Source organism: Daphnia pulicaria, chromosome 4 (assembly GCF_021234035.1).
Source record: "Daphnia pulicaria isolate SC F1-1A chromosome 4, SC_F0-13Bv2, whole genome shotgun sequence".
NCBI classification, from domain to species: Eukaryota; Metazoa; Arthropoda; class Branchiopoda; order Diplostraca; family Daphniidae; genus Daphnia; species Daphnia pulicaria.
The window spans coordinates 3,290,972-3,314,962 of record NC_060916.1 but is presented as its reverse complement, the minus strand read 5'-3'; the positions used below and the strand labels follow the sequence as shown (position 1 = coordinate 3,314,962).

Genomic DNA, 23,991 nt, shown 5'->3' with positions numbered 1-23,991 from the left:
TTGAAAACCTTTTTTCTTTCTCTGGTTTTTCCGTTTTTCTTTATTTTGGGGAGGGGAGATGTTTTTGAGTAAATTTTACGCTTCCTTTTGCAGCAAAATCTTTATCTTCAAACGTAAAAATGTCTTACTTAATGTTAAAACTGAAATGATTTCGCATTAACGAAGTCGCGAATTCATAAAGATATGAGATATGAACAACGATAATGATTACGGATTACGGTTCACATTTTACATTATTCCTATCAATTAAAATTCAATTACGATATAAAATCAAAAGTACAAAAATGTATTGAATGGGAAAGACAATGACTGGAGGATACGAATTTATATGAACCGGTTTATTGACCTCGGAAGAAAGCCGATAATTGTACGATACATCTAGTATTTTAGCAACATAAACTGTACTGTAATCGTGTAACGGTTTACAAGAAAATTGCCCAAACGTTTGATTGACTTTTCGTCGTTGATGATTGTCCATTCACCTTTATTCTCCAGGTGAAAATTATGCCCTATAAAAAGGAAAAAGTTTATCACATAGATCATCATTCCTTGTGTCCTGTTCCAAGACTGATCAAGTCTGCAAGCAAAGATAGCAATCACCACAAAAATGCAAGCGACCATTTTCTTCCTACTTTCAGGTAAATTTTCATAGTCTACTTTATCAAATTATTACAAAACATCTTATGTTCTTTTTAAAATTATTAATTATGGTTTTTTTTTATGTCTGATCCTGTACACAGTTTCCATCGCCCTGTCAGCATCAAATCCCATTGCGGATCCAGGAAAGATTCTCAATGAAGGTGACGTGATTGCTGTTTTCGATGAAGACGAGCCTGAGCAGCCAGCCGTTTTGTTTGTACAGCAACAACAGCAGCCGCTGGACGAATTCTTCGTGTTGGAAAGTTTTAATCCTGATGAGCAACCAAAAAGCGACGATTGCGAAGGCTGCGACAACCAACAGGCCCAAACGCAAGAGAGATCTTTCTTTTTCAAAAAAATTTTCAGACCAGCAGTCGCACGCCCGTCTGTGGGCTTGACTGTTGCCATCCCGAAACCGCAGACGGTCCGTCTTCCGCCGCCCATCGTCGTGGGAACCGTTTACCAGCCCATTTCCTTTGTTACGTCACCGATCGCAACTGGTGGATTCGCTGCTTCTGGTAGTTCCGGTCAATTCGTTGGAAATGCCATGACCGGTTTAAAAGGATACCTGCAAGGATTACTCAATAGCCATTTGTCTGCCGGGCAAGTGTCCCAACCTTCTTTAACCCTGACTCCAGGCGCAGGTGGTGGAGTGGTTGACTTGGGCATTTCGGGACAACAAGGATTGTTTTCTGCCGGAGCACGACCTACCCAAGTGTCACGACCTTTCACGGGCATCTCAGGCTCAACCGGTCTAGGTAATGTTGGTTTTAACATGTTGGAACAACAACACGGATTGCTGCAAGGATTGTTAACTGGCGGACATTCTATCGGACAAATGCTCCGACCTTCCACAGGCTTATTGTCGGCCGGCCCTTCAACTGGTCAAGGCAATGTTGACGTCGGCATGATCGGACAACAAGGATTGTTGCAAGCATTGTTTGCCGGAGCTCGACCAACCATGTTGCAAGAGTCCAGACCTCCCACTGGATTGTTTCCCAGCTCAGGTGGCCAAGGCAACGTCGGAATCAACATTCAACAAAGCATCTTGGGATCCAACAGTGGCCCTTCTTCTCCGAACGGATCGGCATCCGCATCCGTCCATGTATCAGGCGGACAGCAGCATCAACCTCAACCTCAGCAGCCTCAACCTGTATTGGAAACAACAAACAAGCCATTGAACCCTACTCCTACCCCTTGGTCGGAAGTTAACATAGATAAAGTCATTGACGTCATGGCTCAAGCAGTTAAATCGTAAACAGAAAAAAAATTTAGATTGTAGCCAATATTCCATTTAATTTATTTTGCTTAGTTAAATTAAAGATTGTCGAATAATACACAGAATATTTAAAAAAAAGATGACGGGAGGTTCTTATTCTTTTCTCGCGTCTACCAGGATGATGTAGAAAATGTTGAGCTATTCGCAATCCCCAACCCTTTTACATTAGTTAACATCTTTAGAGAGTCGAGTACACAGCTAGGAATCCAGGAAAAGCTTTCGCCTCATCAGACGTTAATCGAACGAGTACCTCGTTAGTAGAGGAGTTGACAGCAAAAGGTAAAGGTTCTGATCCCGATTTTTCGAGAAGCAATTGAGAATTAATTGTAGGTCCATCATACACCTGAGAAGATTTAAAAAAAATATATAATTCATTAAAATCCAAATGTTTAGTTCTCTCCCTATACACTTACGTAAAGGTAGTCAAATTCTTCTTGGGTTTCGAGCAACGCGAAAAGAAGCTGAATTTTAGTGTGCGGCGCAGTGACGATATTCCAGCGGAAGTCGGAAGAATCAGGATATGTTGCTGGATAATTGGGACTTTTTAAAGTTCCCTTCTCCCCGACAAGATACTGAACCGTAGGTGTTATCTATTAACAAAGGTAATTAAGACATTTTTAACTGGTGCTTTTGAATGAGGATTATTTTACGGTGGTGATGCGCCAATTAAATGTTTTGCTATTTTTAATTTCCGGTATTCTAAACTGAATCATTATTTTGTGACTTATCGAATAAATGACTCTCGGAGGGCGAGGGGAAATTCGTTCGTCGTACAGCACTTGGCCGGATGAGCTCCAACCGTCGTACACCTGCATTCCAATAAATTGCGCAACAGAAATATTTTTGTGTAGTCAAAATTCCAAATGAAATTAATTTGAAAAAGGTCATACAGTCATGATGGGATGATTTTCCGGGAATTCAGAGGTTGATTTATCTTTTTCGTCAATTAAATCAACATTTCTCTTTAATAGAATTATTCCTTCGCTATCACGAGCTTCCACAAACCAAATACAGTCGGTTACGTCGGAAATACTTGACAAATTATCAGGCGAGGTAACTTCACCATCGCTGTAGATGTAACCTCCACATCCTGTCATTAAGAAATAAGGAAAACTTTTCTTGAATTAAAGTTGGATGGAGTAAAGTAATTATGCGACATTGCAAACCTGAAACAAATGGGGGGTCCGTGGTGTTCATCTAAACAGAGAACCGAATTTAATCAATTATGAATATTTCAGAACAGTGTTCTTAATTAATTATGGGGCTTACACTGGTGTAGAAGACTTCAACCCCGTAGCTTTGATCGTAGTACGATGGGAATTCCACGTACAAATTATTAGACGATGATCGAACAGGGTGGGGCTTTGTCGTTCCGCTGTGTGACAAAAGCAGAGGACTCGTTGAATATGAGCCATCATAAACCTTAATCAAAATAAATTTTTCACTGATTCATAAATAGTTAAATACTTGTGCTGAATTCACCTTTAAAAACCGGTTCTCCGTGGTGCGGAATTTATAAAAAGCTAGCCAGATGGTATGGTTGGTTTGCACCGTAATCAAGACAACTGATTTTCGCACAAGATTCATCCAGTGATTCTTGTGAATATTTTCGTTCGGAGGTGTTACCGGTGTGGAAGAGAAACGGCCAAAATTTCCAGTTAGCTGACTGCACGATTTGGAGTATTCTAAATAGAATCGAAATAAATTGGGTACCAATCTTTATTAATAGAGAAAACGAGTAAGAGTGTACCGCAATCGTAGTGCTCGTCAGAACCGTTAAGACAGTCGTATTTGCCATCGCACTCGAGTTCGTTGGAAATGCATTGCCGCCCACACTGAAATCCATTGGTACACTATAAATCATGAAATAGCAGCGAAATAAGAAATAAAATGGAAAATGTTGCGTGAAACATGCGAGATAAAAGCAGCAATATACTAACCGGTTCCGGTTTATTGCCAATAAACCAGAATTTCGGACCTTTGGCACAATTCAGCTCATCAATTCCGGATTCGCAGTCGGTTTCTCGGTTGCAAATTTTGTCGTTGTCTAAACAACCACTGGTTTTCGTACTCCCGAAAGCGTAGGCATAAGGATCAAGGGGATCGACGATTCCTCGACAGAAGAATTTTTGCGCGGAACATTGCCACAGCCCATCGATCGAATTTTTGGGGCTGATTCCTAAAACGAATCGAATTTTAATTTTTAATTAATTTAAAGTATAGATCTGGGCATGTCAAATATTCTTTTAACACGAAGATGCATAGAAGAATTTTGTTGTTCTGAATTATTTTAAAATGTAATTGCACCTTGTTTTGTTGTGAAGGCCTTTGACATAAAAGATGCACCGCTGGACCGATTATTTGAATACTCGGATTGAATTTCAAATGCATACTTTCTACACGCATCTAAAGGCTTCCATTTAGGTGTGCACCTTTGATTGGCTAACAAGTCTAGTGAGAAAAGTTTGGTCCCGTCCGTTTTTAATTTTAGACAATTGCGCGGAATCTTGACGGATGCAGTTTCGCTATCTGGGACATCTATTTCTCCGTCCTTGATAACAAGATTAATTTTCGAATTAAACTTAATTGAAATTTTAAACACAAAATTCCTAGATTACCGAAAAGATTTTCAAATTGAGCGCGGTAAGTTGAGATGCGCAATCAGAATTGTCTTCCCAGTCAAGAATCAGTGTATTTGAACGAGACGTAAGACTAAATTTAGACTCTGCGTTGATTGATTTTGCGTTCTGTAAACACAAATAAAATATTCATTTTTCATGATTAGTTTTTTTTTAAAAATAGAATAATAGATATATCATATATGTCGTAGGTGTATCGATTTCTATTATGCAGATAAAATTGATCGGCCTGTTTACTTACCAATGTATTGCCATTTCTGTGTATAGTGGTAGTGGTTTCGAAGGTTTCGAGACAACCTTGAAATTTGTCGCACTCTTCCTGACCACACCTGTTCGGCGCTTGGTTATTGGCTTCTGATTGTCCTTTTGTTTCTGCCCACGTCAACAAGATAGCGACCAATAATATCTTAAACAACGAACCCATCACATTACCAAATAGTAGCCACAACAGTTATTACTCTTAGTAAAACACGCCTGGCAACAGTTCTAACAATAAATAAACGATGCAAAGGAGACGTTTCACCAGCTGTTTTCACCTTTAAGGTTGTTTATTCACTGACTCACTCAGCTACAAATGAAAATAAGGAAAACTCCCCTTTTGTCCTGAGGGTAAGCCACAAAAAGTTAAAAATATATCTCTTTTCGTATCAGTCTTATTGGAATCTAGTCATCTACATTGTCCCTGTGGGCATTTCTTCGCTTTTTCGTACCATTTCTAAAATCTCTAGCGCTCTCTACTTTAGCGAAAAATACCTTTATGTTGTATGCTACTGTTTATTGTGCATATATTTGCGCAGAAACATTTTTTCAACGCTAACACCCTATATCATTTTAAATGGTGGTCGCTCCAACACTAAAATTTCTAGATGGTATCTAAAGAGACAAATAGACGGCAAGAAAACCAGACAAGGAAATATCACCGTTTGACGTAAACCTGACTAGCACTTGATTGGTTGAAGAATTAACAACAAAAGGGGTTGGCACTGATCCCGATTCAGTCAACAGCAGCTTTTCGTTAACGGTGGGTCCGTCATAAACCTAAATAACAAATTATAAATTAAACACGAATTTTCCCTAAATGTTAAACCATTATTTTCATAAACCATTATCCCCTAAATGTTCCTCTGTCTAACTATCACCCAACTTACGGAAATAAAATCTGCTCCCTGTTGTGTTTCAAAGAAAGCAAAAAGCAACCGGACTTTTGATCCCGGTTTCACGCTGATGGTCCAGCGACAGTCCGTCAGATGAGGGTAAGGCATCGGGTAGTTTGGGCTTTTTATAGTCCCGCTAGTTCCTTCCAAGTAATTCTTGCATTTTGGTGTAGATATCTGTATAGAGCGAAGAATATTACAATTCTTTTTCTTTGTTCAAAAAAGAAATTTAGTTCGTACTTTAAAGACGTCCCAATAAGACATGTGATTTTCTTTGATTTTCGGAGGTTTAAAGTGAACCATCATTTTATTGTTGATAGAGTAAACCACCATTTTCTGTTGAGTTTCAGTGGATTTCGTGTCGTAAAGGACAAGGCCGTCTGTACCCCATCCGTCATATACCTGTTTTGTCACTAATCAGCCTTTAGAACGAGCACCAGCATTACAAGAAAATATTATTTAATTAATTATCGTTGACTTGCAATCATTTCTGGATAAGCTCGGGAAGAGAAAAAAGCAGCCGTCGGGTGTCTAATATCAGACTGATCCATTTGAAGGAGTATTAAATCGTCGCTTTGTCTTGTTCCGATTAACCAATAGCAGTCCGCGATGTCGTTGTCGGATAAATAGTTTGGAGTCGAGATTGTGCCTTCACCGTTCAAATAACCACCACAGCCTAATCAGCACAATATATTAAACGTAGTAGACTATCATTATTTGCTTTATTTGAGTTAGAATAATATTTAAAAAAAAATGGTTGTTGAATGCAATTAGCACACCTGGTTTAAAAGATTCATCGGTGCTGTTGACCTGAAATAGATTACGGATTATAAATAATATTTATGTAATATATTCCAAACTAACCCCCCGTTTAGTTTAACTTACGCTTGTATAGGAACCTTCAACTTTATTATAATTGATGTCGTAGTGGGACGGAAACTCTACAAACAATTCGTTTGAAGATGATCGCACTGACGACGGTTTTGTAGGTCCGCTGTGGGATAACAGCAAGGGGCTGGTCGAATACGGGCCGTCGTAAACCTGAAACGAGTTTGATTCCAGATATTATCGACACCTGTATTAAAATTTATATCGTAGAATTTGTAGGCCTACTTTGAGAAAATCTCGGTTGATAACAGTGGTAAACTTATCGAATGACAGCCAAATTTGATGATTGGGTTGTACTGATATTAAAACGATCGTTTTCCGAACTGCATCGGAAATTCTTTCTGGATGGATTTCGGTTGTAGGTTTAGAGAATATCTCCGAAGTAAAGTGGCCCGATGGGTTTGTGAGTTGCTCACACTTGACGTTGGCTTTATTTAGAGAAGAAATTTATGAAAAACCGAGAAAACCCGAGGAAAGATCGTTTACAAATTATCTAATACTGTTACTCAAATCAATTCTTACAGCTGATGTAACCATCTTCATCCGACCCGTCTAAACAATCATATTTTCCATCACGAACCAATTCTTTCGGTACGCATTGTCGTCCACATCGAAATCCATCTTTGTTACATACCTGATAAGTTAGAAATGTGATGATCAAATATTTAATCAGTAAAGTGATACAGGATATTATTATTTACAACAAATATTTGTAAAATAAAAGGGACGTTAATTTTTATAAAGGAATCAAAATAACAAAACAATAACCTACACTTTGATCACAATACTCTTCGTCCTTTCGGTGATTGCACTCATAATTTTGTCCATTGCATACGTAATGATGATCCGACGACAAACAACCGTGGTCGCCGTAGTGACCAGTGCAACTAAAATGTTTTCTTGGACATTTCCACATAAAATTCCTTGAATCTGTTGTGTAATTGCTCCAGCCTATAATTAATTTAGACAAGAGTTTCGGTCACGGATTAGAATAATGATTTTCATTAAATTTTCATTCTAGTTCTATCCTACCTTGTTCTGTAAATATTTCCCAGGAAGAAGATGGACCATTCCATGTACCCGAGTATTGGGAGCTCATGCCAAGTTTATATTTGCGACACCTGTCCAAGGGTTTCCACTCTATTGGGCACGTTAATTGATTAGCGGGCTCAGCGGGCAACACCAACGAGAACAGATTGTCTTCATTTGTTGATCGCTTTAGGCAGCTTCGAGGAATCGTCACTGTCATGTTCGGTCTTTCAACCTCATCTACAATGCCGTCCTACATAGACATAATTTTTAATTGTGGACAGCTGAAGTTTGAATCAAAACTGTGTGCCATCACCTACTTGAAAGATTTTTAAAGTGAAAGAAGTTAATTGCGGTGCGCATCCAGAATTGTCTTCCCAATTCAACATCAAGGAATTGTTTGGAGCTGCAACACTTATTAGCGATTTTAAATCGGCCTCGTCATTTTTCTTTATCTTAGGCGGAACAACAATTTCCGTGCGCAAAGTTTTGCCTCGAAGCGACTGGAAGTTTGGAATAATTTCAATGTCATAAGCGCGGCACTGGATAAGATTTCTCGCCAAAGAAAACGCACAGGAATTTTTCTTCTCGTTCGAAGAAGATGGCAAGAGAACGATAGAGTACGAAGTTTCAAAGTTCTTTTTGAGGCATTTTTGAGGAATGTACAAGGAAGTTTCCGGTTGCAACTTGTAATCGACTTCAGGTGATTGCTGATAAACCCGAATCCAGACACCTGAACTGAATTTCATACACTCCGCGGATAAAATAGGCCATGTAATTTCAAGGGACTCATTGAATAAAGATGCTACAACTGCTGCATCTGCAGAGCTGTTACTAGCGTTGATATAATCTACGAGAAACACAAACATATTTTTTTTAAAGATTCTTGTATTTATAAGATAATTTAAATAATCCTCTAAACTTTATTGTCACTACAGTACCTGTTGTATTTATGTCCACCAAATGAGCCAACGAACATTTTACAGCTCCTTTGAGATTGTCAACTGCGGTCTCTGCTGCTGGTTGATTTCCATGCGAATTCTCTAAAATGCAGGATATCCGTTTCAATTTTAAGTACGATTTTATTTAAAACTAAGCTACGTTTTAATTGTGATTTAAATGTAATTTAAAAAATTAAATTAAATATAATTGGTATTTTTTTTTCTTTTTACCTTGTACAAGAGGAACAGAGTTAATTTTTAAAGTAGAATTTCCACTACTTTCAATAGTTGACGTAAAATTTAAAGATAGAATTGATCTGACCGATGGATCCTGCTGAAATATTTCTTTGATTGGATAAAAAATATCGTCCGTTTGACCGGAAACGGCGGAGACGATTGTCCGAATCGCAGCTTCAATGGTCTCCAATCGGTTCTGTAATTGCTGGTTGCATTCTGTGTTGCAAAAAGCAGATGCGGTCGATGTAAGTTCCTCATGATTTTCGGATTGTACTTCTGATCTAACGAACACTATCAGGCAGTGGACGAGCAAGAAACGACTCCACACCATGACAAATTCAAAGCCCTATGTCGAATTTTTAGAAATTTTTAACTCAAGCGGTTCCAGTTCTTGCCCGTGGAAGGTTTGTTGTGTGACTGTGCATGCATGTTGAATGATACTACTGGGCTACTGGCTTGAGAGAGAAATACTGCAGATAACTATTTCTGTATATGAGGTTATTGGTTCCATCCAGATAAATATAAGATTATTGGTTTCAAGTTACTACAGAATAAGAACTCGTTTTCGTTCCAAAGTCCTACTTGGTATTTTGGCTATACAGAATAAAACTGACGACAGCAAAATGTGAAGCATCTTCTTATCTATAAGATTAATAATCTTTTTGCTTACACAGTAAAAATCATAACTAGAAATATTCTTATCTCTTAACAACTTGGATGCGAATGAATTTTCTTTCATTCACCGTGGTTTAAAACTTCAATAAAAAACCATTTGCAAATCGATTATCAGTTGATTTTATCGTGCAATGATTATTTATCAATTAAAACACAACTCAAAGGTAGACGACAATTTCTTCTTGCGACATAAAACATGTGAAATGAGTAAATTGGTTACTGTTGTCAAACATTTCGTGGGATTTTCAAATGGTAATTTTCCTTACGACGCGAAGCACCTGTAGTGTAGTGGTTATCACGGTTGTCTCACACACAACAGGTCCTCAGTTCGATCCTGGGCAGGTGCAAAACTATGTTTTTGTTTAGTATACTTATGTGAGATATGATTTTTATACCATTTAACTGTGCAATAAATCAGTCTAATAACCACCAAGTAGATGAAAAGTTCCAACACATATCCGAAACGCGAATGACGTATTTTTATAATGAACTTTCAATATATAATTCAAAGAGAAGCCGCCCATTTCGTTCGCAAACAAGAAACCAGCGAAATAGGTGGGTGTGGTGGTGACTGTCATCAAGGCAGACACATTACCGATGGTGAAAAACCAATCGTCTGTATCCAGATTTTATCGCTCGATTTCACGTTCAGTGTGGACTGGTGGATGTTCAACGGACGTAATTAAAACGTAGGCTAAAGCCAATAATTGGGGCGGAAACAATTAATTCAGCCGTATTACTTTCCTATAGCCGCGATAGCCATATTTATACCAAGCGCAAAATTATTGCGGCAGAAATACTGCGCATGCTGGGTCGTGGTGGGATTGGAAAAGTGCGGTTCATGATGAAGAAGTCGTTATATAAGAGCCAAAGAAACTCATTCTACTTTTCTTGGGTAAAGAGTTAATTTAAATTAAATAACCGGTTGATAAGCCGGTTCTCGTTATTTCCAATAAACAAGAACTTCGTAACTTTAGCGCAATTCAGCTCATCAATTCCGGTGCGCAGTCGGTTCCTAGATTGCAAATATCTGGGACGTCCACTTCTCCGCTCTTATTAAAAAAGAATTATTTTCGCAATAAACATAAATGAAATTTTTAACACAACATTTCCAGGCTATTAACGAAAAGATTTTCAAATTGAGCGCGGTAAGTTGAGATGCGCAACCAGAATTGTCTTCCCAGTCAAGAATCAGCGAATTTGAACGAGGCGTAAAACTAAATTTGGATTCTGGGTTGATTGATTTGGCGTTCCGTAAACACAAATAAAATATGACATTTCTCGTGATTAGTTTTTAAAAAAAATTGCTATGTGTCGCATGTGCATCGATTTCTATTTTGCAGAGAAAATTTATCGGCCTGTTTACTTATCAACGTATTGTCATCCCCGTGTAAATTGGTTTCCAAAGTTTCGAGACAACCTTGAAATTTTTCGCACTCTTCCTGACCACACCTGTTCGGCGCTTGATGGCTATTGGCTTCTGATTGTCCTTTTGTTTCACGTCAACAAAATAGTGGACAATAATAACTTAAACCACGACCCCCATCACATAACCAAATAACCACAGCAAACAGTTATGACTCTCTTCTCACTATTCTATTCTCACAGTTCTAAAAATAAATCAGCAGTGCAAAGGAGACCAGAGATAGTTATCCAGCTGTTCTCACTTTTAAGGTTGTTTATTCACTGGGAAGTACAGAGATGAAAACAAGGAAAAACTCCCCTTTTGTCCTGAGGGTAAGCAACAAAAAGATAAAAATCTCCTTTTTTTCGTATACATTAGTCTTAATGGAATATTGGAAGCTGTCTACCTTGTCTCTGTGGGCATTCTACACTTCGAATCTGTACTGAAGTATCTAGCGCTCTCTGCTCTAGCGAAAAATACCTGATGCATATTATATATTTGCGCAAAACTTTTTTCTGTTAACGCTATAACCTTGGCTATAACCCTATTAATTTTAAATGTTTCGCTCCGACACTAAAATTAATCATGTTATCTAAAGAGACGAATAGACGGCAAGAAAACCAGACAGGGAAGTGTCACCGTCTGACGTAAACCTGACTAGCACTTGATTAGTTGAAGAATTAACAACAAAAGGAGTAGGTACCGATCCCGATTCAGTCATCAGCAGCTTTTCGTTTACCGTTGGTCCGTCATAAACCTAAATAACAAATTACAAATGAAACTATTTCCCCTAAATTTTCCTCTGTCTAACAATCACCCAACTTACGGAAATAAAATCTACTCCCTGTTGTGTTTCAAAGAAAGCAAAAAGCAACCGGACTTTTGATCCCGGTTTCACGCTGATGGTCCAGCGACAGTCCGTCAAATGAGGGTAAGGCATCGGGTAGTTTGGGCTTTTTATAGTCCCGCTAGTTCCTTCCAAGTAATTCTTGCACTGCGGTGTAGAAATCTGTATAAAGCAGAGAACGATATTAATCTTTCACTTTGTTTAAAAAAAACAATAAATTTAGTTCAGACTTTAAAGACGTCCCAGTAAGACATTTGATTTTCTTTGATTTTCGGAGGTTTAAAGTGAACCATCATTTTATTGCTGACAGAGTAAACCACCGTTTTCTGTTGAGTTTCAGTGGATTTCGTGTCGTAAAGGACGAGGCCGTCTGTACTCCATCCGCCATATACCTGTTTTGTCACTAATCAGCATTTAGAACGAGCACACGCATTACAAGAAAATATTATATAATTAATTATTGTTGACTTGCAATCATTTCTGGGTAAGCTCGGGAAGAGAAAAAAGCAGCCGTCGGGTGTTTAATATCAGACTGATTCCTTCGAAGGAGGATTAAATCGTCGCTTTGTCTTGTTCCGATTAACCAATAGCAGTCCGCGATGTCGTTGTCGGATAAATAATTTGGAGTCGAGATTGTGCCTTCACCGTTCAAATAACCACCACAGCCTAATCAGCACAATATATTAAACGTAGTATAGCTACAATATTTGCTTTATTAAAGTTTTTATCTTTTTAAAAATGGTTGCCGAATGCGATGCATACCTGGTTTAAAAGATTCATCTGTGCTGTTGACCTGAAATAGATAACGGAGTATAAATAATGTGTATATTTATATTCAAAAATTGACCCGCCGTTTAACTTACGCTTGTATAGGAACCTTCCACTTTATAATTGATGTCGTAGTGGGATGGAAATTCTACAAACAATTCGTTGGAAGATGATCGGACTGACGGCGGTTTTGTTGGTCCGCTGTGGGATAACAGCAAGGGGCTGGTCGAGTACGGGCCGTCGTAAACCTGCAACGAGTTTGATTTCAGACATTATTAAGAAACCTGTTTTCAAATGAAACTTGCAGGATTATTTGTACTCTGAGAAAATCTCGGTTGATAACTGTTGTAAACTTATCGAATGTCAGCCAAATTTGATGATTGGATTGTACTGATATTAAAACTATCGTTTTCCGAACGGCATCTGAAATTCTTTCTGGATGGATTTCGGCTGCAGGTTTGGTGAATATCTCCGAAGAAAAGTGGCCTGATGGGTTTGTCAGTTGCTCACACTTGACGTTAACTATATTTGGAAAAAATTATTAAAAAAAAAAAAAAAAGAAAAACTTACTGAAGAGAGATCATATTGAAACGATCAAGTTAACTATTAATAAACTCTAATAATTTCTTACTGCTGCAGCGGTCTTCATCCGATCCGTCCAGACAATCATGTTTGCCATCACAAACCAATTCTTTCGGTACGCATTGTCGTCCACATTTAAATCCGTCTTTGTTGCACACCTTAAAAGTTAGAATTTTGATGTCCATAAATTTAATCAAAAAAGCAATGCAGGATGTCCGGCACGTATTTTACCGGCGACTTTAGAAAACGGGGAGATTGGAAGTTTTTAAAGTTCTTTATTTGCCACTTGAAAAAAGGTAACCGCATTTGCCAGATGCAGTTGCTTTTGGTTTAAGAGTACAGAATAGAAATGCTTGAAAAGAAATAAATTTGGGCGCACAAAGACAAAAGGGGAGAACGGGCTAGGCCAGCTAGTGAAAGGGGGAAGCCCTTTCTTTTTCTCAGGATTGATTATTTGGCGTCGTCCGCCACACAGCCGGCCCTGTTTCCAGCACTGGAAACATCTACTTCTTCGTCAGCTTCTAACAGACACAGTTTGTGTGCGGACCGCACAAAACTGGACGTTTTAGTAGGTGGATTGAAGGGATCCTGTCGGCCTTTTCTTCCGGTGGCCACTCGGATGACTTTCACCTCTGCCGATCGCACGACGCCGTCTTGACCTTGGATAACGCGAGTGATGCGGCCTATGGGCCATTCTCCCCGCTTCACGTTCGGCATGACGACGAGTACAATGTCGTCGACGGCCAAATTTCTTCGCGGGCGCAGCCACTTGCGTCGTTCGATTAAGTTGGGGACGTACTCTTTCAGCCACCTATTCCAAAAGTGGGTGATTAGAGACTGCGATTCTAACCAGCGCCTTTTGGTTAGACCACCAAATTCTTCTGCGTCATCGACATGAAAACCCGGATTGGGCCGTCCCGTCAGGAAGTGGTTGGGGGTAAGGGGCTGCGGATCGTGCGGATCGACGCTGACATGCGTCAATGGTCTGGCGTTTAATAGCGCGGTGACGCCGGACATTGCGGTGAGCAAGACTTCGTCGTTGAGCGTGCGCTCGTTCAGCACGCTACGAAGTGCGCGTTTGGCTGATTGAATGAGACGCTCCCAGCTGCCGCCGAAGTGTGGGGAGGCAGGCGGGCTAAAGCGCCATTCGACGTCTTGATTGGCCATTTTGTTGGCCAATATTTCCCGATTCCAACCGGCGAGTGCGTCCGAGATTTCTTGCTCTCCGGCGACTAGATTCGTGCCGTTGTCGCTGTAGCAGATCCGTGGGAGACCTCGTAGATCAACGAAACGAGTGAACGCCATCATGAAGGAATCCAGATCCATCGAGTGGGTAACGTCCAGGTGAACGGCACGGCAGTCAAGGCAAGTGAAGATGACTCCATAGCGTTTCACCTTGCGGCGAAAGATGGTTAGGAAAAACGGACCGAAAAAATCGATTCCTACATTGGAAAATGCCGGCAAATGAGATTGCAGCCGGCTAGCGGGAAGTGGACCCATCAATGGAGGATCCGGTTTGCTGTTGCGCAATTTGCATTCGAAACAATCGCGGATAATACGCCGTATTGATGCGCGAGGTCGTAGAACGTGATATTGCAGGCGTAAATCATGTAGCGTGAATTCAGTTGAAGCATGGGCCAGCCGCTCATGTACCTCCCGGATTAACATGGTGGCAAGTTGACTGGCGGGATCCAGGATGATAGGATGCTTGGCGAATTCCGGAATGGACGCATGTTGAAGCCGTCCGCCAACGCGCATAATTCCGCGCGTGTCTAAAGTCGGATTGAGGGACGCTAGTTTAGACGTTGCGGGCACTGGTTTACCTTTCCGGATGTAGTCGAGCTCGATTTGAAAATGATGAGCCTGGTCCACCTTGATAATCACATCGGACGCTTCACGAATATCCGCCGGAATGAGCCATTGTTGCCCGACTCGCGGAAGTTTTTTTATAGATAAATTGAAGTTAGTCAGGAACCGGAGCAGCCACGCTACGATTCTTTTGATGGTGATGATGTTGGATGAATTTTGAATGAGAGTGTAGATTGGATGAGGTTTTTTGACGCGCAGCGAGCCCACATATTTTTCAGGCACCACTTCCACGTCGTCATGGGACGGCTCATCGATGACGATGGGCGACGGCCAATTCGCTTCCGGCATTTTGAGAAAATCGGGTCCGCGCAACCAGCGGTGCTGAGTCGTCAGGTGGATTGCCGGAATTCCTCTTGAACAGTCGTCGGCTGGATTGAGATTGCCGGGCACATGACGCCATTGACTTGCTTTGCTGGTATCGGCGATCTCCGTGATGCGATGGGCGACAAATGCGTGATATTTGCACCTTGTCGAATGGATCCACTGGAGGACCGTCTGAGAGTCGCACCAGTATGTTACGTTGGAAGCGATTGGTCCGAGCTCTTTTATGGCGCTGGCACATAATCTGGCGCCGAGGACGGCTCCTTGCAGCTCCAAGCGAGGGATGGACAATTGACGCAGAGGAGCGACTCGAGCCTTTGCAAGGATTAAGTTTAAGGAAAAATTCTCTTCGCCGTATTTGGCGCGTATATAGACGCACGCACCAAAACCAGCTTCCGAGGCGTCGGTGAATACGTGTAGCTCGTATTCCAGCGGCTTCGACTGTTTCCGAAAACAGCGGGGTATCCTCAGTTTTGCGATAAATTCGAGCTCCGATGCCCACGCCTTCCAGACAGCTAGCAGATTCGGCGGCAGCGCGTCGTCCCAGTCGATTCCGGCGCGCCAAACATCTTGCATAAGAATTTTCGCGACCATTATCACAGGGGAAAGGAAACCCATTGGATCATAAATCGAGGAAATTTCTTGCAAAACTTCTCTTTTTGTTTTGATGTCGGTCCTAGTGGAAGTTTTGAAAATGAAGATATCAGCTTGACAATCCCATAACATTCCAAGCGTGCGCTCGATCGGAAGTCGGTCAGCGTCCAAGTCCAAGGAGCGAGATAAATCATTTTTGTCGACGGTGGCCAACACGGACCGTGATGAAGACAGCCATTGAACCATATTGAATCCGCCCAGTTTCAGCAACGCGGATACGTCCTGGCGGAGTGTGATGGCCTCTTCTTCGGTTTCGGTACAGTCCAAATAATTGTCGACGTAGATGTTGCTTAATACCTTGTTTGCGACGTTGGGGTAGAGGTGGCCAAAATCTTCGGCCGTACGTCGGAGCGCAAAAATGCATGTAGTAGGAGAGGAGACTGCGCCAAAAATGTGGACCGTCATTTGAAAAGTTGTCGGTGGATCTTTGCTGCCGGGCGTCCTCCATAAGAATTTGAGTAGCGACTGCTGGTGTTTAGGCACTTGAACTTGGTGATACATTTTTTCTATGTCACCTGAGATTGGTACCGGCAGCATCCGAAAACGCAAGATAACTCCTATTAGGCCAGTTAAAAGATCCGGGCCTTTGAATAATTGGTCGTTCAGGGAGGTACCGCGGTGTTGTGCGGAGGGATTAAAAACCACGCGAACTTTGCCAGGTTTCGTGGGCGTTTGAACACCGTGATGCGGCAGGATCCATTCTTGGCCGTTTGGAACAGGATTCGATGGTGCCGGGATGGCGTGGCCAAGAGAGATGTATTCTTCGACGACTCGAGCGTAACTTTTCGCGAATGTTGGATCTTTTTCAAAACGTCGCTCCAGCGAATGAAGATGCCGAAGCGCCACTTCTCGATTGTTGGGTAAATTTGGTTTTTCATTTCGCAGCATGAGCGCCACCTCATACCGCTCGCCGGTATGGCGAATTGTTTTGTTTAAGATGCTGAGGGCTTTCTTGTCTTCGTTGCTCATCGGCGGGTGTGCGGGAGAGTTGACACCGAAGGATTCCGTGAGCCAGAACTGCGTGACAGCATCTTCTAATTTTTGAAGCACAGAATGTTTATAAACATGAAGAATTTGTGAAGGCGACGTGTCTTGTGTTTGCAGCATTGTGGTTGGAACTGGGCCTGTTAGACACCAACCAAAATGGGTCCGTATTCCGTCAGGAGCTTCTATTCCGTCCGGAGGCATCCGGACGTCCAACACATCGTGGACTCTCATGACGTCACGTCCGAGAAGTACAGATACCTTGTTGGAGTCGATGAGAGGGAAGTCCAAGTCATTCAAATGTTTCCACTGGTGTTTAAGAGCTGGCCAATTGATTTTCCGGCTCGTCACTTCCAACTTCGGGACAGAGTATGCATTTTTCACAGCGAAGGCACGACTCTGGTCTCGAGGAAAAATATTGAAGTTGACTCTGGTTGTTTTGATTTCTGGATCGACGCCGTGGAAGGTTCCAAGTCGAGCGATTTCAGTCGGCCCATCAATTTTCATATGAGCGGATAAATCTTGAAGAATGAGGGAGGCTTCACTTCCAGGATCTAGGAGGGCGAAAGTGTCGAATTTATTTCCGTTATGTTCGACCGTCACGGGCACTACTTGCAATAAAGTAATTATTTGAGCCCCATCTACGAAGTGAGTGGCTACTAATTTCTTTTCTTCTTTTGTATGAAGAGGGGGTTTCTCCGTTTGAGGTGGAGCTTTTTCTGATTCTTGATTTTTCCAAGAAATGCGTGGTGCACCATGCAACAAAGTATGATGGCGAAATTCACAATCTTTGACTTCGCATTTTTTCTTGCTTGTGCACTCTTTGAGCATGTGACCTTTGCTTAAGCATTTAATGCAACAACCGGAACTTTTGATGAACTGCGCTCTCTCTTCTAGAGATTTTGCGCTGAACTTTGGACACTGGGCGAGCCGATGATCTTCTTTGCAGAGGAGGCAGATTAACTTTTTCGGATGGTTCTCTGCTTGATCTTTTTCTTTTGCTTTGCCTTCTTTGTTGCCTTGTTGCTGAGGCGGAAGAATGGTGTTTATCTTGGGGGGGAACCGAACGCCTGGATCTTTTTGCCGGCCCATTTTTTGCTTTTGTTGTTGCTGGTCTTTTTCAATCTTTAATTGACAGTGTTTGGCCATCATCTCACCTTTCACTACTGAGTGAAGCCAGTCAGCAAAATCTTGCAGGTTTAGACACCGAGGATGATTCTTACTTATCTTTTTCCCCCACCTGCTTTGGATGTCGGGGGGCATCTTCGAGTGAACGAGCTCCATAAGTGTCACAGAGTAAAGTTCTTTTTCATATCCGCCGCTCTTGAGTGACGCAACGGACCCGTTGATGTTTTGCGAGGCTTTCATCAATGATTTGTAGTCGTTCATATTCAACTTCGGTAGATTGATGAGTGATTGAATATAAGATCTTGAGACCAGTTGCGGGTGGCCGTAGGTTTCTTCTAGTTCCCGAAGAGCTTTATCATACAAAGCTGGACTGCTCAAAGAATCTCCGAGGCCATCTCGAATATCTTGAGTTAAACACTGCTTCAGTATTGCCATCTTCTGGGTCGTCGAGATGGACGAATTCTGGTGGACGAGATCTCTATAGATCGCGATCCAATCGGCCCATTTTTTCGAGTCTCCGTCGAAGGGTTGTAGATCCAATTTCGGCAAACGAAAAACAGAGAACGAGTTTTTGTTGTTGACGGACGTCTCGGGTGTCTGGTTGACTGACCATTTTTTTGAATCGATAAAATCATGTTTTTGGCTGGACTGGTCGTCGATCGTATAATAAGAAGGCGGCTCTGGAAATTGATCTTCGTCTTCATTTTCGTCCGGTTCTTCATCAGCGAATTCCGTTTGACGGGATGCTTGATGCTTTGGTCTGGCGCCCGTTTCTTTTTTGTTTGTGTCGGCCGTGTTTGCCGAGTTCTTCGGAGCTTGCGAGGCTAATTTTTTGTCGAAAGACGTAGTGAGTTCGCTAATGCGAGCCTCCAACTCTCGTTGAAACTGATTTTTGTCCGTTTGACGGGACCTTTTTTCGTCTTCGAGAAGACGCTGCTGATTTCTGAGGTCGTTTTTTAAGCTTGCTTCTAAATATTGCCGTTCTTGTTGCTCTTTTGCCAGCTCCTCGTTGCGCTCTTTGAGCCATGTTGCCAAATTTCGGTTGTCTTCGGCGATTCCATTGATCGTTTGGGTCCTCAATATTGCTTCATCGGTGTATTGTTGGTTGATCTGCGTTATGGTCGCTTGGAGACGTTGTAGCTCACACTGAAGATTCTGACGAGCTACTTTTTCTTCTGCTAACTCACGGGTTAAAACACGCGTGGTTTTCTGGCTAGGTGATATACTGATAATGCTGCTGTGATGAGAATCTGGGAAATGCGTGCTATTCTTGGATTCTGATAAATGAGACGGCAAACTGACCGAACTGTGAATTGATGAAGCGGCTGAGGGAGCTCTTGGAACATTTCTGATGTAGTCGTCGATTCGTGCGTAGCATGCTGTGGTGACCTGCTCTAAGTTGGTGACCCAGTCATTTTCTGGAATTAGTCTTTGCGTTGGCGACGACCGAAAAATGTTGTGGGCCCTGATGCACTCTTCAAGTTGGTTGGCTAGGTTCTTTCTCATAAACTTCAGCTCGGTCCTGCTGCCTAGTTCAGACATGTGTTTTTCTATCCCCGTTATTAATTTCGTGTGGCGGCTTTTTTCGTTGGATCTGGCTTGCTTGTTGGCGCGATCTTGAAATAGTGGGGGAAAATCGTCAGTGACGTCCGTCTGAATGTCAGCATTTCGACTGGGGGGCCTATTGGCTTCGGCCATTTTGACACCAAACGACAGTGAACGAGAGAATTATGGTGAGCGGGACGTTTGAAATGAAAATAAAGGTAGAGAGCCCAACCAAATGCCAGACCAACCAGCTCTTTTTTACAAAAGAGCCTAGGACTAAACAAATTAGGACTACTCTGGGAAATTAAGAAGAATGCCACTTGCAGCAAGCAAAAGACCAACCAAGTGTAAGCCCAACCGACCTTCCGGCCTAGGACTATACTCTCTAGGACTATTTGAATGCTAGTGGAAGAAAGATTTTTTTTTTTTTTTTTACTTGCGCTAATTGGACTTGACTTCTTGATCGCCGAGTAAATCTGAAGGATCTGGATCGATCTGCAAGACAAATTGCTCTTCAGTTTCTTCTTGGAGAATGGCAAGATGTTTATGAGCTTCAATTATCGCGTTGTTGATTTTTTTTTGATAATTCTCGTCTTCTTCGGGACGAGCGATTTGCTTGACTTGACGGTGTGGCAGCAACTGGATGCCTCTCTGTGCTTGAATGTCTGCGAGGTGTTTATGAGCTTCGGAAATGGCGTCGCGAATTCTTTTTGACCGGTCTTGATTTTCTTCGGGACGATCTTCTGCGGCTCTAGCTTTCTGTTGCTTGTCAAGTTTTTCGTTTTCGCGCCTTTCTTCGTGTTGGGCTGTCCGAATTGCCCGGCTGAACGGGCTGTTGTGTCGGCGTGGCAGTTTTGGAGATGGGAGGGACGCGGAAAAAAAACTTATGGTGGGAGTGTTTCGAAAAGGGACGAAACGAAGGAGCGAGAGAAAAAAAAAAAAAAAAATTTTAACGGGAGGGATTTAACGCAAACGAAAGGGATGAAAAGAAAGACTGAACGGGGGGAAAATTTTACCCTAGCGCTTTGTTGAACAAACAAACGAATCTGAATCGCGCGCAATCCACTACATTGAACAATTGTCGCTTGTGGCGAAACTGTTTTGATTGAGACGCAAATGAATTGAGGGAGGGGGACCACGAGCTAGCTAGACTAATGGTTTCTCTCTCTTGTTTTTTTTTTTACGTGAATTTAAAGAAAATTTGCATGGATGTTACGGATGAAAAATGTTCACAAACGCTATATGTGGGACGATGAAACCAAAAAAAAAAAGGAAACAAAATTTCAAGTTGGGGGGACCGAAATGTAAATGTGAAAGATGGGGGGATTTAATGAAAAAAAAAATAAATAAACAAATAAATTACTGCCTACTGAATTTTTTCCCTGTGAGTTTGGATTGGACAGAAGAGTGAATTTACAGATAGCTAACTTTGGTACCTTGTCAGATGGGACTGATTTTAAGAGATAACTACCTGGAGATGGTGACGCCGAACGCGTTACGGACAAAGTCGACCACGTGATTCACTAAACGGCCAAGGGAAACGAAACGGATTGCTCTCGAGATCGAAATCGATGCACCGCAATGTACACCGGGGTTGTTTGAATTTGAGAAATGGAGTTCGAATGCAAGGTCGATGCACCAAAATGTCCGGCACGTATTTTACCGGCGACTTTAGAAAACGGGGAGATTGGAAGTTTTTAAAGTTCTTTATTTGCCACTTGAAAAAAGGTAACCGCATTTGCCAGATGCAGTTGCTTTTGGTTTAAGAGTACAGAATAGAAATGCTTGAAAAGAAATAAATTTGGGCGCACAAAGACAAAAGGGGAGAACGGGCTAGGCCAGCTAGTGAAAGGGGGAAGCCCTTTCTTTTTCTCAGGATTGATTATTTGGCGTCGTCCGCCACACAGGATAACATTTTGCAATAAATATTTTTGCAATTGGAATCAAAATAACAAAAGAGCGTACACTTTGATCACAATATTCTTCGTCCTTTTGGTGATTACACTCATTTCCTCCATTGCATACGTAAGGATGATCAGACGGAATGCAATGGTAGTTATAAGGGCACATAAAATGTTTTCTCGGACACCTCCACATTATGTCACTTGTGTAATTGCTGAAGCCTGTATTTAATTTTCATAGCAATAAAGACAATACGTTGCTATCGCGGATTAGATAAATGATTAAATAAAATTTGCATTCTATCATATACCTTGCCCTGTAAATATTTCCCAAGATGAAGAAGGACCATTCCAAGTAGACGAGTACTGAGAGTTCATGTCAATCCTGTATTTGCGACACCTGTCCAAGGGTTTCCACTCTATTGGGCACGTTAATTGATTAGCAGGCAACACCAGCGAGAACAGATTGTCTTCATTTGTAGATCGTTTCAGGCAGCTGCGAGGAATCGTCACTGTCATGTTCGGTCCTTCAACCTCATCTACAATGCCGTCCTACATAGACATAATTTTTAATTGTGGGCAACTAAAGTTTGAATCAACAATTTCGTCATCATCTACATACTTGAAAAATTTTTAAAGTGAAGGAAGTTAATTGCGGTGCGCATCCAGAATTGTCTTCCCAATTCAACATCAAGGAATTGGAATGGGCCGCAACACTTATTAGCGATCTGAAATCGGCCTCGTCATTTTTCTTCATCTTAGGCGGAACGACAATTTCCGTGCGCAGAGTTTTGCCTCGAAGCGACTGGAAGTTTGGAATAATTTCAACGACATAAGCTCGGCACTGGATAAGATGCCTGGTCAAATAGTAGGCACAGGAAAGTTTCTTTCCCTTTGAAAATGATGGGAAGAGGATGATAGAATATGAAGATTTCGATTTCTTTTTGAGGCATTTTTGAGGGACGTACAAGGACGTTTCCGGTTGCAACTTGTAATCGCTTTCAGGTGCTTGCTGATAAACCCGAATCCAGACACCTGAACTGAATTTCATACACTCCGCGGATAATATAGGCCATGTAATTTCAAGGGACTCGTTGGTTAATAAAGATGCTGCTACTGCGACGTCTGTAGACTTGTTAAAACTGGAGCTGAAATCTGTAAGAAGCGAAAACGTACTTTTTTTAAAAAGATTTTTGTGTCACACAATTAGAATAATTCCCTAATGAGTATTGCTACTACAGTACCAATTGAATTTATGTCAACCAAATGAGCCAATGAACATTTGACAGCTCCTTTAAGATTGTCAACTGCGATATTCTTCTCTGGTTGATTTCCTAAAATACAGAATATAATTAATTTAAATTTTAAATATAATTTCATTGGGAACTATGTTTCATTGTGATTTTAAACCTATTCGAAATAATATTTCTGCTGTGTTTTTTTGGATTACCTTGTGCAAGAGGAACAGAGTTGATTTTGAACGTAGAATTTTTAGTACTTGCAATAGTTGACGACGTAGAATTGAAAGAAAGGATTGATCTCACTGATGAATCCTGTCGAAATATTTCTTTGATTGGAGCAAACAGATCGTCCGTTTGACTCGAAACGGCAGAGACGATTGTCCGGACCGCAGCTTCAATCGTCTCCAATCGGTTCTGTAATTGCTGGTTGCATTCTGCACTGCATAAAACTGATGCAGTTGATGTTGATCCTTCATGATGAGTTTCAGAGTGTAACTGTGATCTGACGAACACTATAAAACAGTGGACGAGCAAGAAACAAAATAACGCCATAGCAAATTCAGTGTTTCAATTTTGCGGTAAATTTTTTAAAACGTTGATGATACAAGCAGCTCCGGTTCTTGTTCGATTGAAGGCTGATGTGGCACTAGTATATTGTCATGTTGTATATTTGCGGCATGGTTCTCGTTTGAGAAAGAAGTGCTGCAGATAAAGAATATTTTTGTAAACACTACGTACTGTATCATTTTTCTTTCAACCTAAAATGTAAGAAAAAATCGGTTTCAAATTACCCCAGAAAAAAAAATCATTTTTGTTCCAAAGTCCTCCTTGATAGAAGGTCATATAATAAAACTGACAACCACAAAAAAATATGCGATAGTAGGCTATATTTTACTTTCTATCTGATGTAAGACAAATTAATTTTCATTAAACAAATTAAAAATATTGTAGAGCAATTCTCATCTCTTAATAAATTTGAACAGAATAGGCTAATATTCTTTTATCCTCCAGCACATACAAAAAAAAATCCCCCGCCATAGTCTAATAATTCAATAAAAATAATCATTAACAAATCATTTAATATCAGTCGAAAAGGAGCCGATTAGCTACGTGACTATAGTACACTGTTTCGTCTCGCCATCCTGCAACAATCACAGATGTGATTCATGACAGGCTATATGTATTCTGTAATAAGCTTCTTCACTTAGGTTAATCAGCACCTGTAGTGTAGTGGTTATCACGGTTGTCTCATTATACACTCAACA

The 23,991-nt window shown here is 41.2% G+C and overlaps 2 protein-coding genes and 1 non-coding gene across 8 annotated transcripts; 2 read left to right on the top strand and 1 right to left on the bottom strand.

Moving 5' to 3' along the window:
* Window positions 1–543: 543 nt before the first annotated feature.
* LOC124338553 lies at window positions 544–1,916 on the top strand. Its single transcript, XM_046792648.1, has 3 exons — window positions 544–638; window positions 741–1,397; window positions 1,497–1,916. Exons 1-3 carry the CDS (start codon window positions 608–610, stop codon window positions 1,895–1,897), a joined length of 1,089 nt encoding a protein of 362 aa, XP_046648604.1. The 5' UTR covers window positions 544–607; the 3' UTR covers window positions 1,898–1,916.
* LOC124338548 (CUB and sushi domain-containing protein 3-like) lies at window positions 1,916–23,367 on the bottom strand. 6 transcript variants are annotated; one of them, XM_046792639.1, is made up of 14 exons: window positions 22,936–23,367; window positions 10,902–10,943; window positions 4,799–4,854; window positions 4,537–4,665; window positions 4,226–4,469; window positions 3,859–4,097; window positions 3,669–3,771; window positions 3,401–3,603; window positions 3,188–3,340; window positions 3,085–3,115; window positions 2,809–3,008; window positions 2,569–2,730; window positions 2,332–2,508; window positions 1,916–2,261 (listed from the first exon to the last, which is right to left on the bottom strand). In XM_046792639.1, the coding sequence occupies exons 1-14, from the start codon at window positions 23,276–23,278 to the stop codon at window positions 2,097–2,099; spliced, it is 2,247 nt and encodes a 748-aa protein (XP_046648595.1). In that variant the 5' UTR covers window positions 23,279–23,367; the 3' UTR covers window positions 1,916–2,096. The 6 variants fall into 6 exon arrangements, with proteins under 6 accessions (XP_046648595.1, XP_046648596.1, XP_046648597.1 ...); XM_046792640.1 differs by having other exon boundaries at window positions 2,569–2,727; XM_046792641.1 differs by lacking the exon at window positions 4,799–4,854 and having other exon boundaries at window positions 10,852–10,943.
* On the top strand, window positions 9,756–9,828 carry Trnav-cac. The gene has a single exon. It is a non-coding gene; the product is annotated as a tRNA-Val (tRNA).
* Window positions 23,368–23,991: the final 624 nt, after the last annotated feature.

What these genes read in the sequence shown, in the direction of transcription:
- LOC124338548 (XM_046792637.1), bottom strand. Translation starts at nt 23,278, where the DNA reads ATGGCGTTATTTTGTTTCTTGCTCGTCCACTGTTTTATAGTGTTCGTC. An exon ending in AAGAGTATTGTGATCAAAGT is followed by an intron (nt 7,234 to 7,371) that starts GTAGGTTATTGT and finishes CTAACTTATCAG; the next exon opens with GTATGTAACAAAGATGGATT. An exon ending in GGATGAAGATGGTTACATCA is followed by an intron (nt 7,028 to 7,124) that starts GCTGTAAGAATT and finishes CTCTAAATAAAG; the next exon opens with CCAACGTCAAGTGTGAGCAA.
- LOC124338553 (XM_046792648.1), top strand. Translation starts at nt 608, where the DNA reads ATGCAAGCGACCATTTTCTTCCTACTTTCAG. An exon ending in CATTTTCTTCCTACTTTCAG is followed by an intron (nt 639 to 740) that starts GTAAATTTTCAT and finishes TCCTGTACACAG; the next exon opens with TTTCCATCGCCCTGTCAGCA. An exon ending in CTCAGGCTCAACCGGTCTAG is followed by an intron (nt 1,398 to 1,496) that starts GTAATGTTGGTT and finishes GACCTTCCACAG; the next exon opens with GCTTATTGTCGGCCGGCCCT.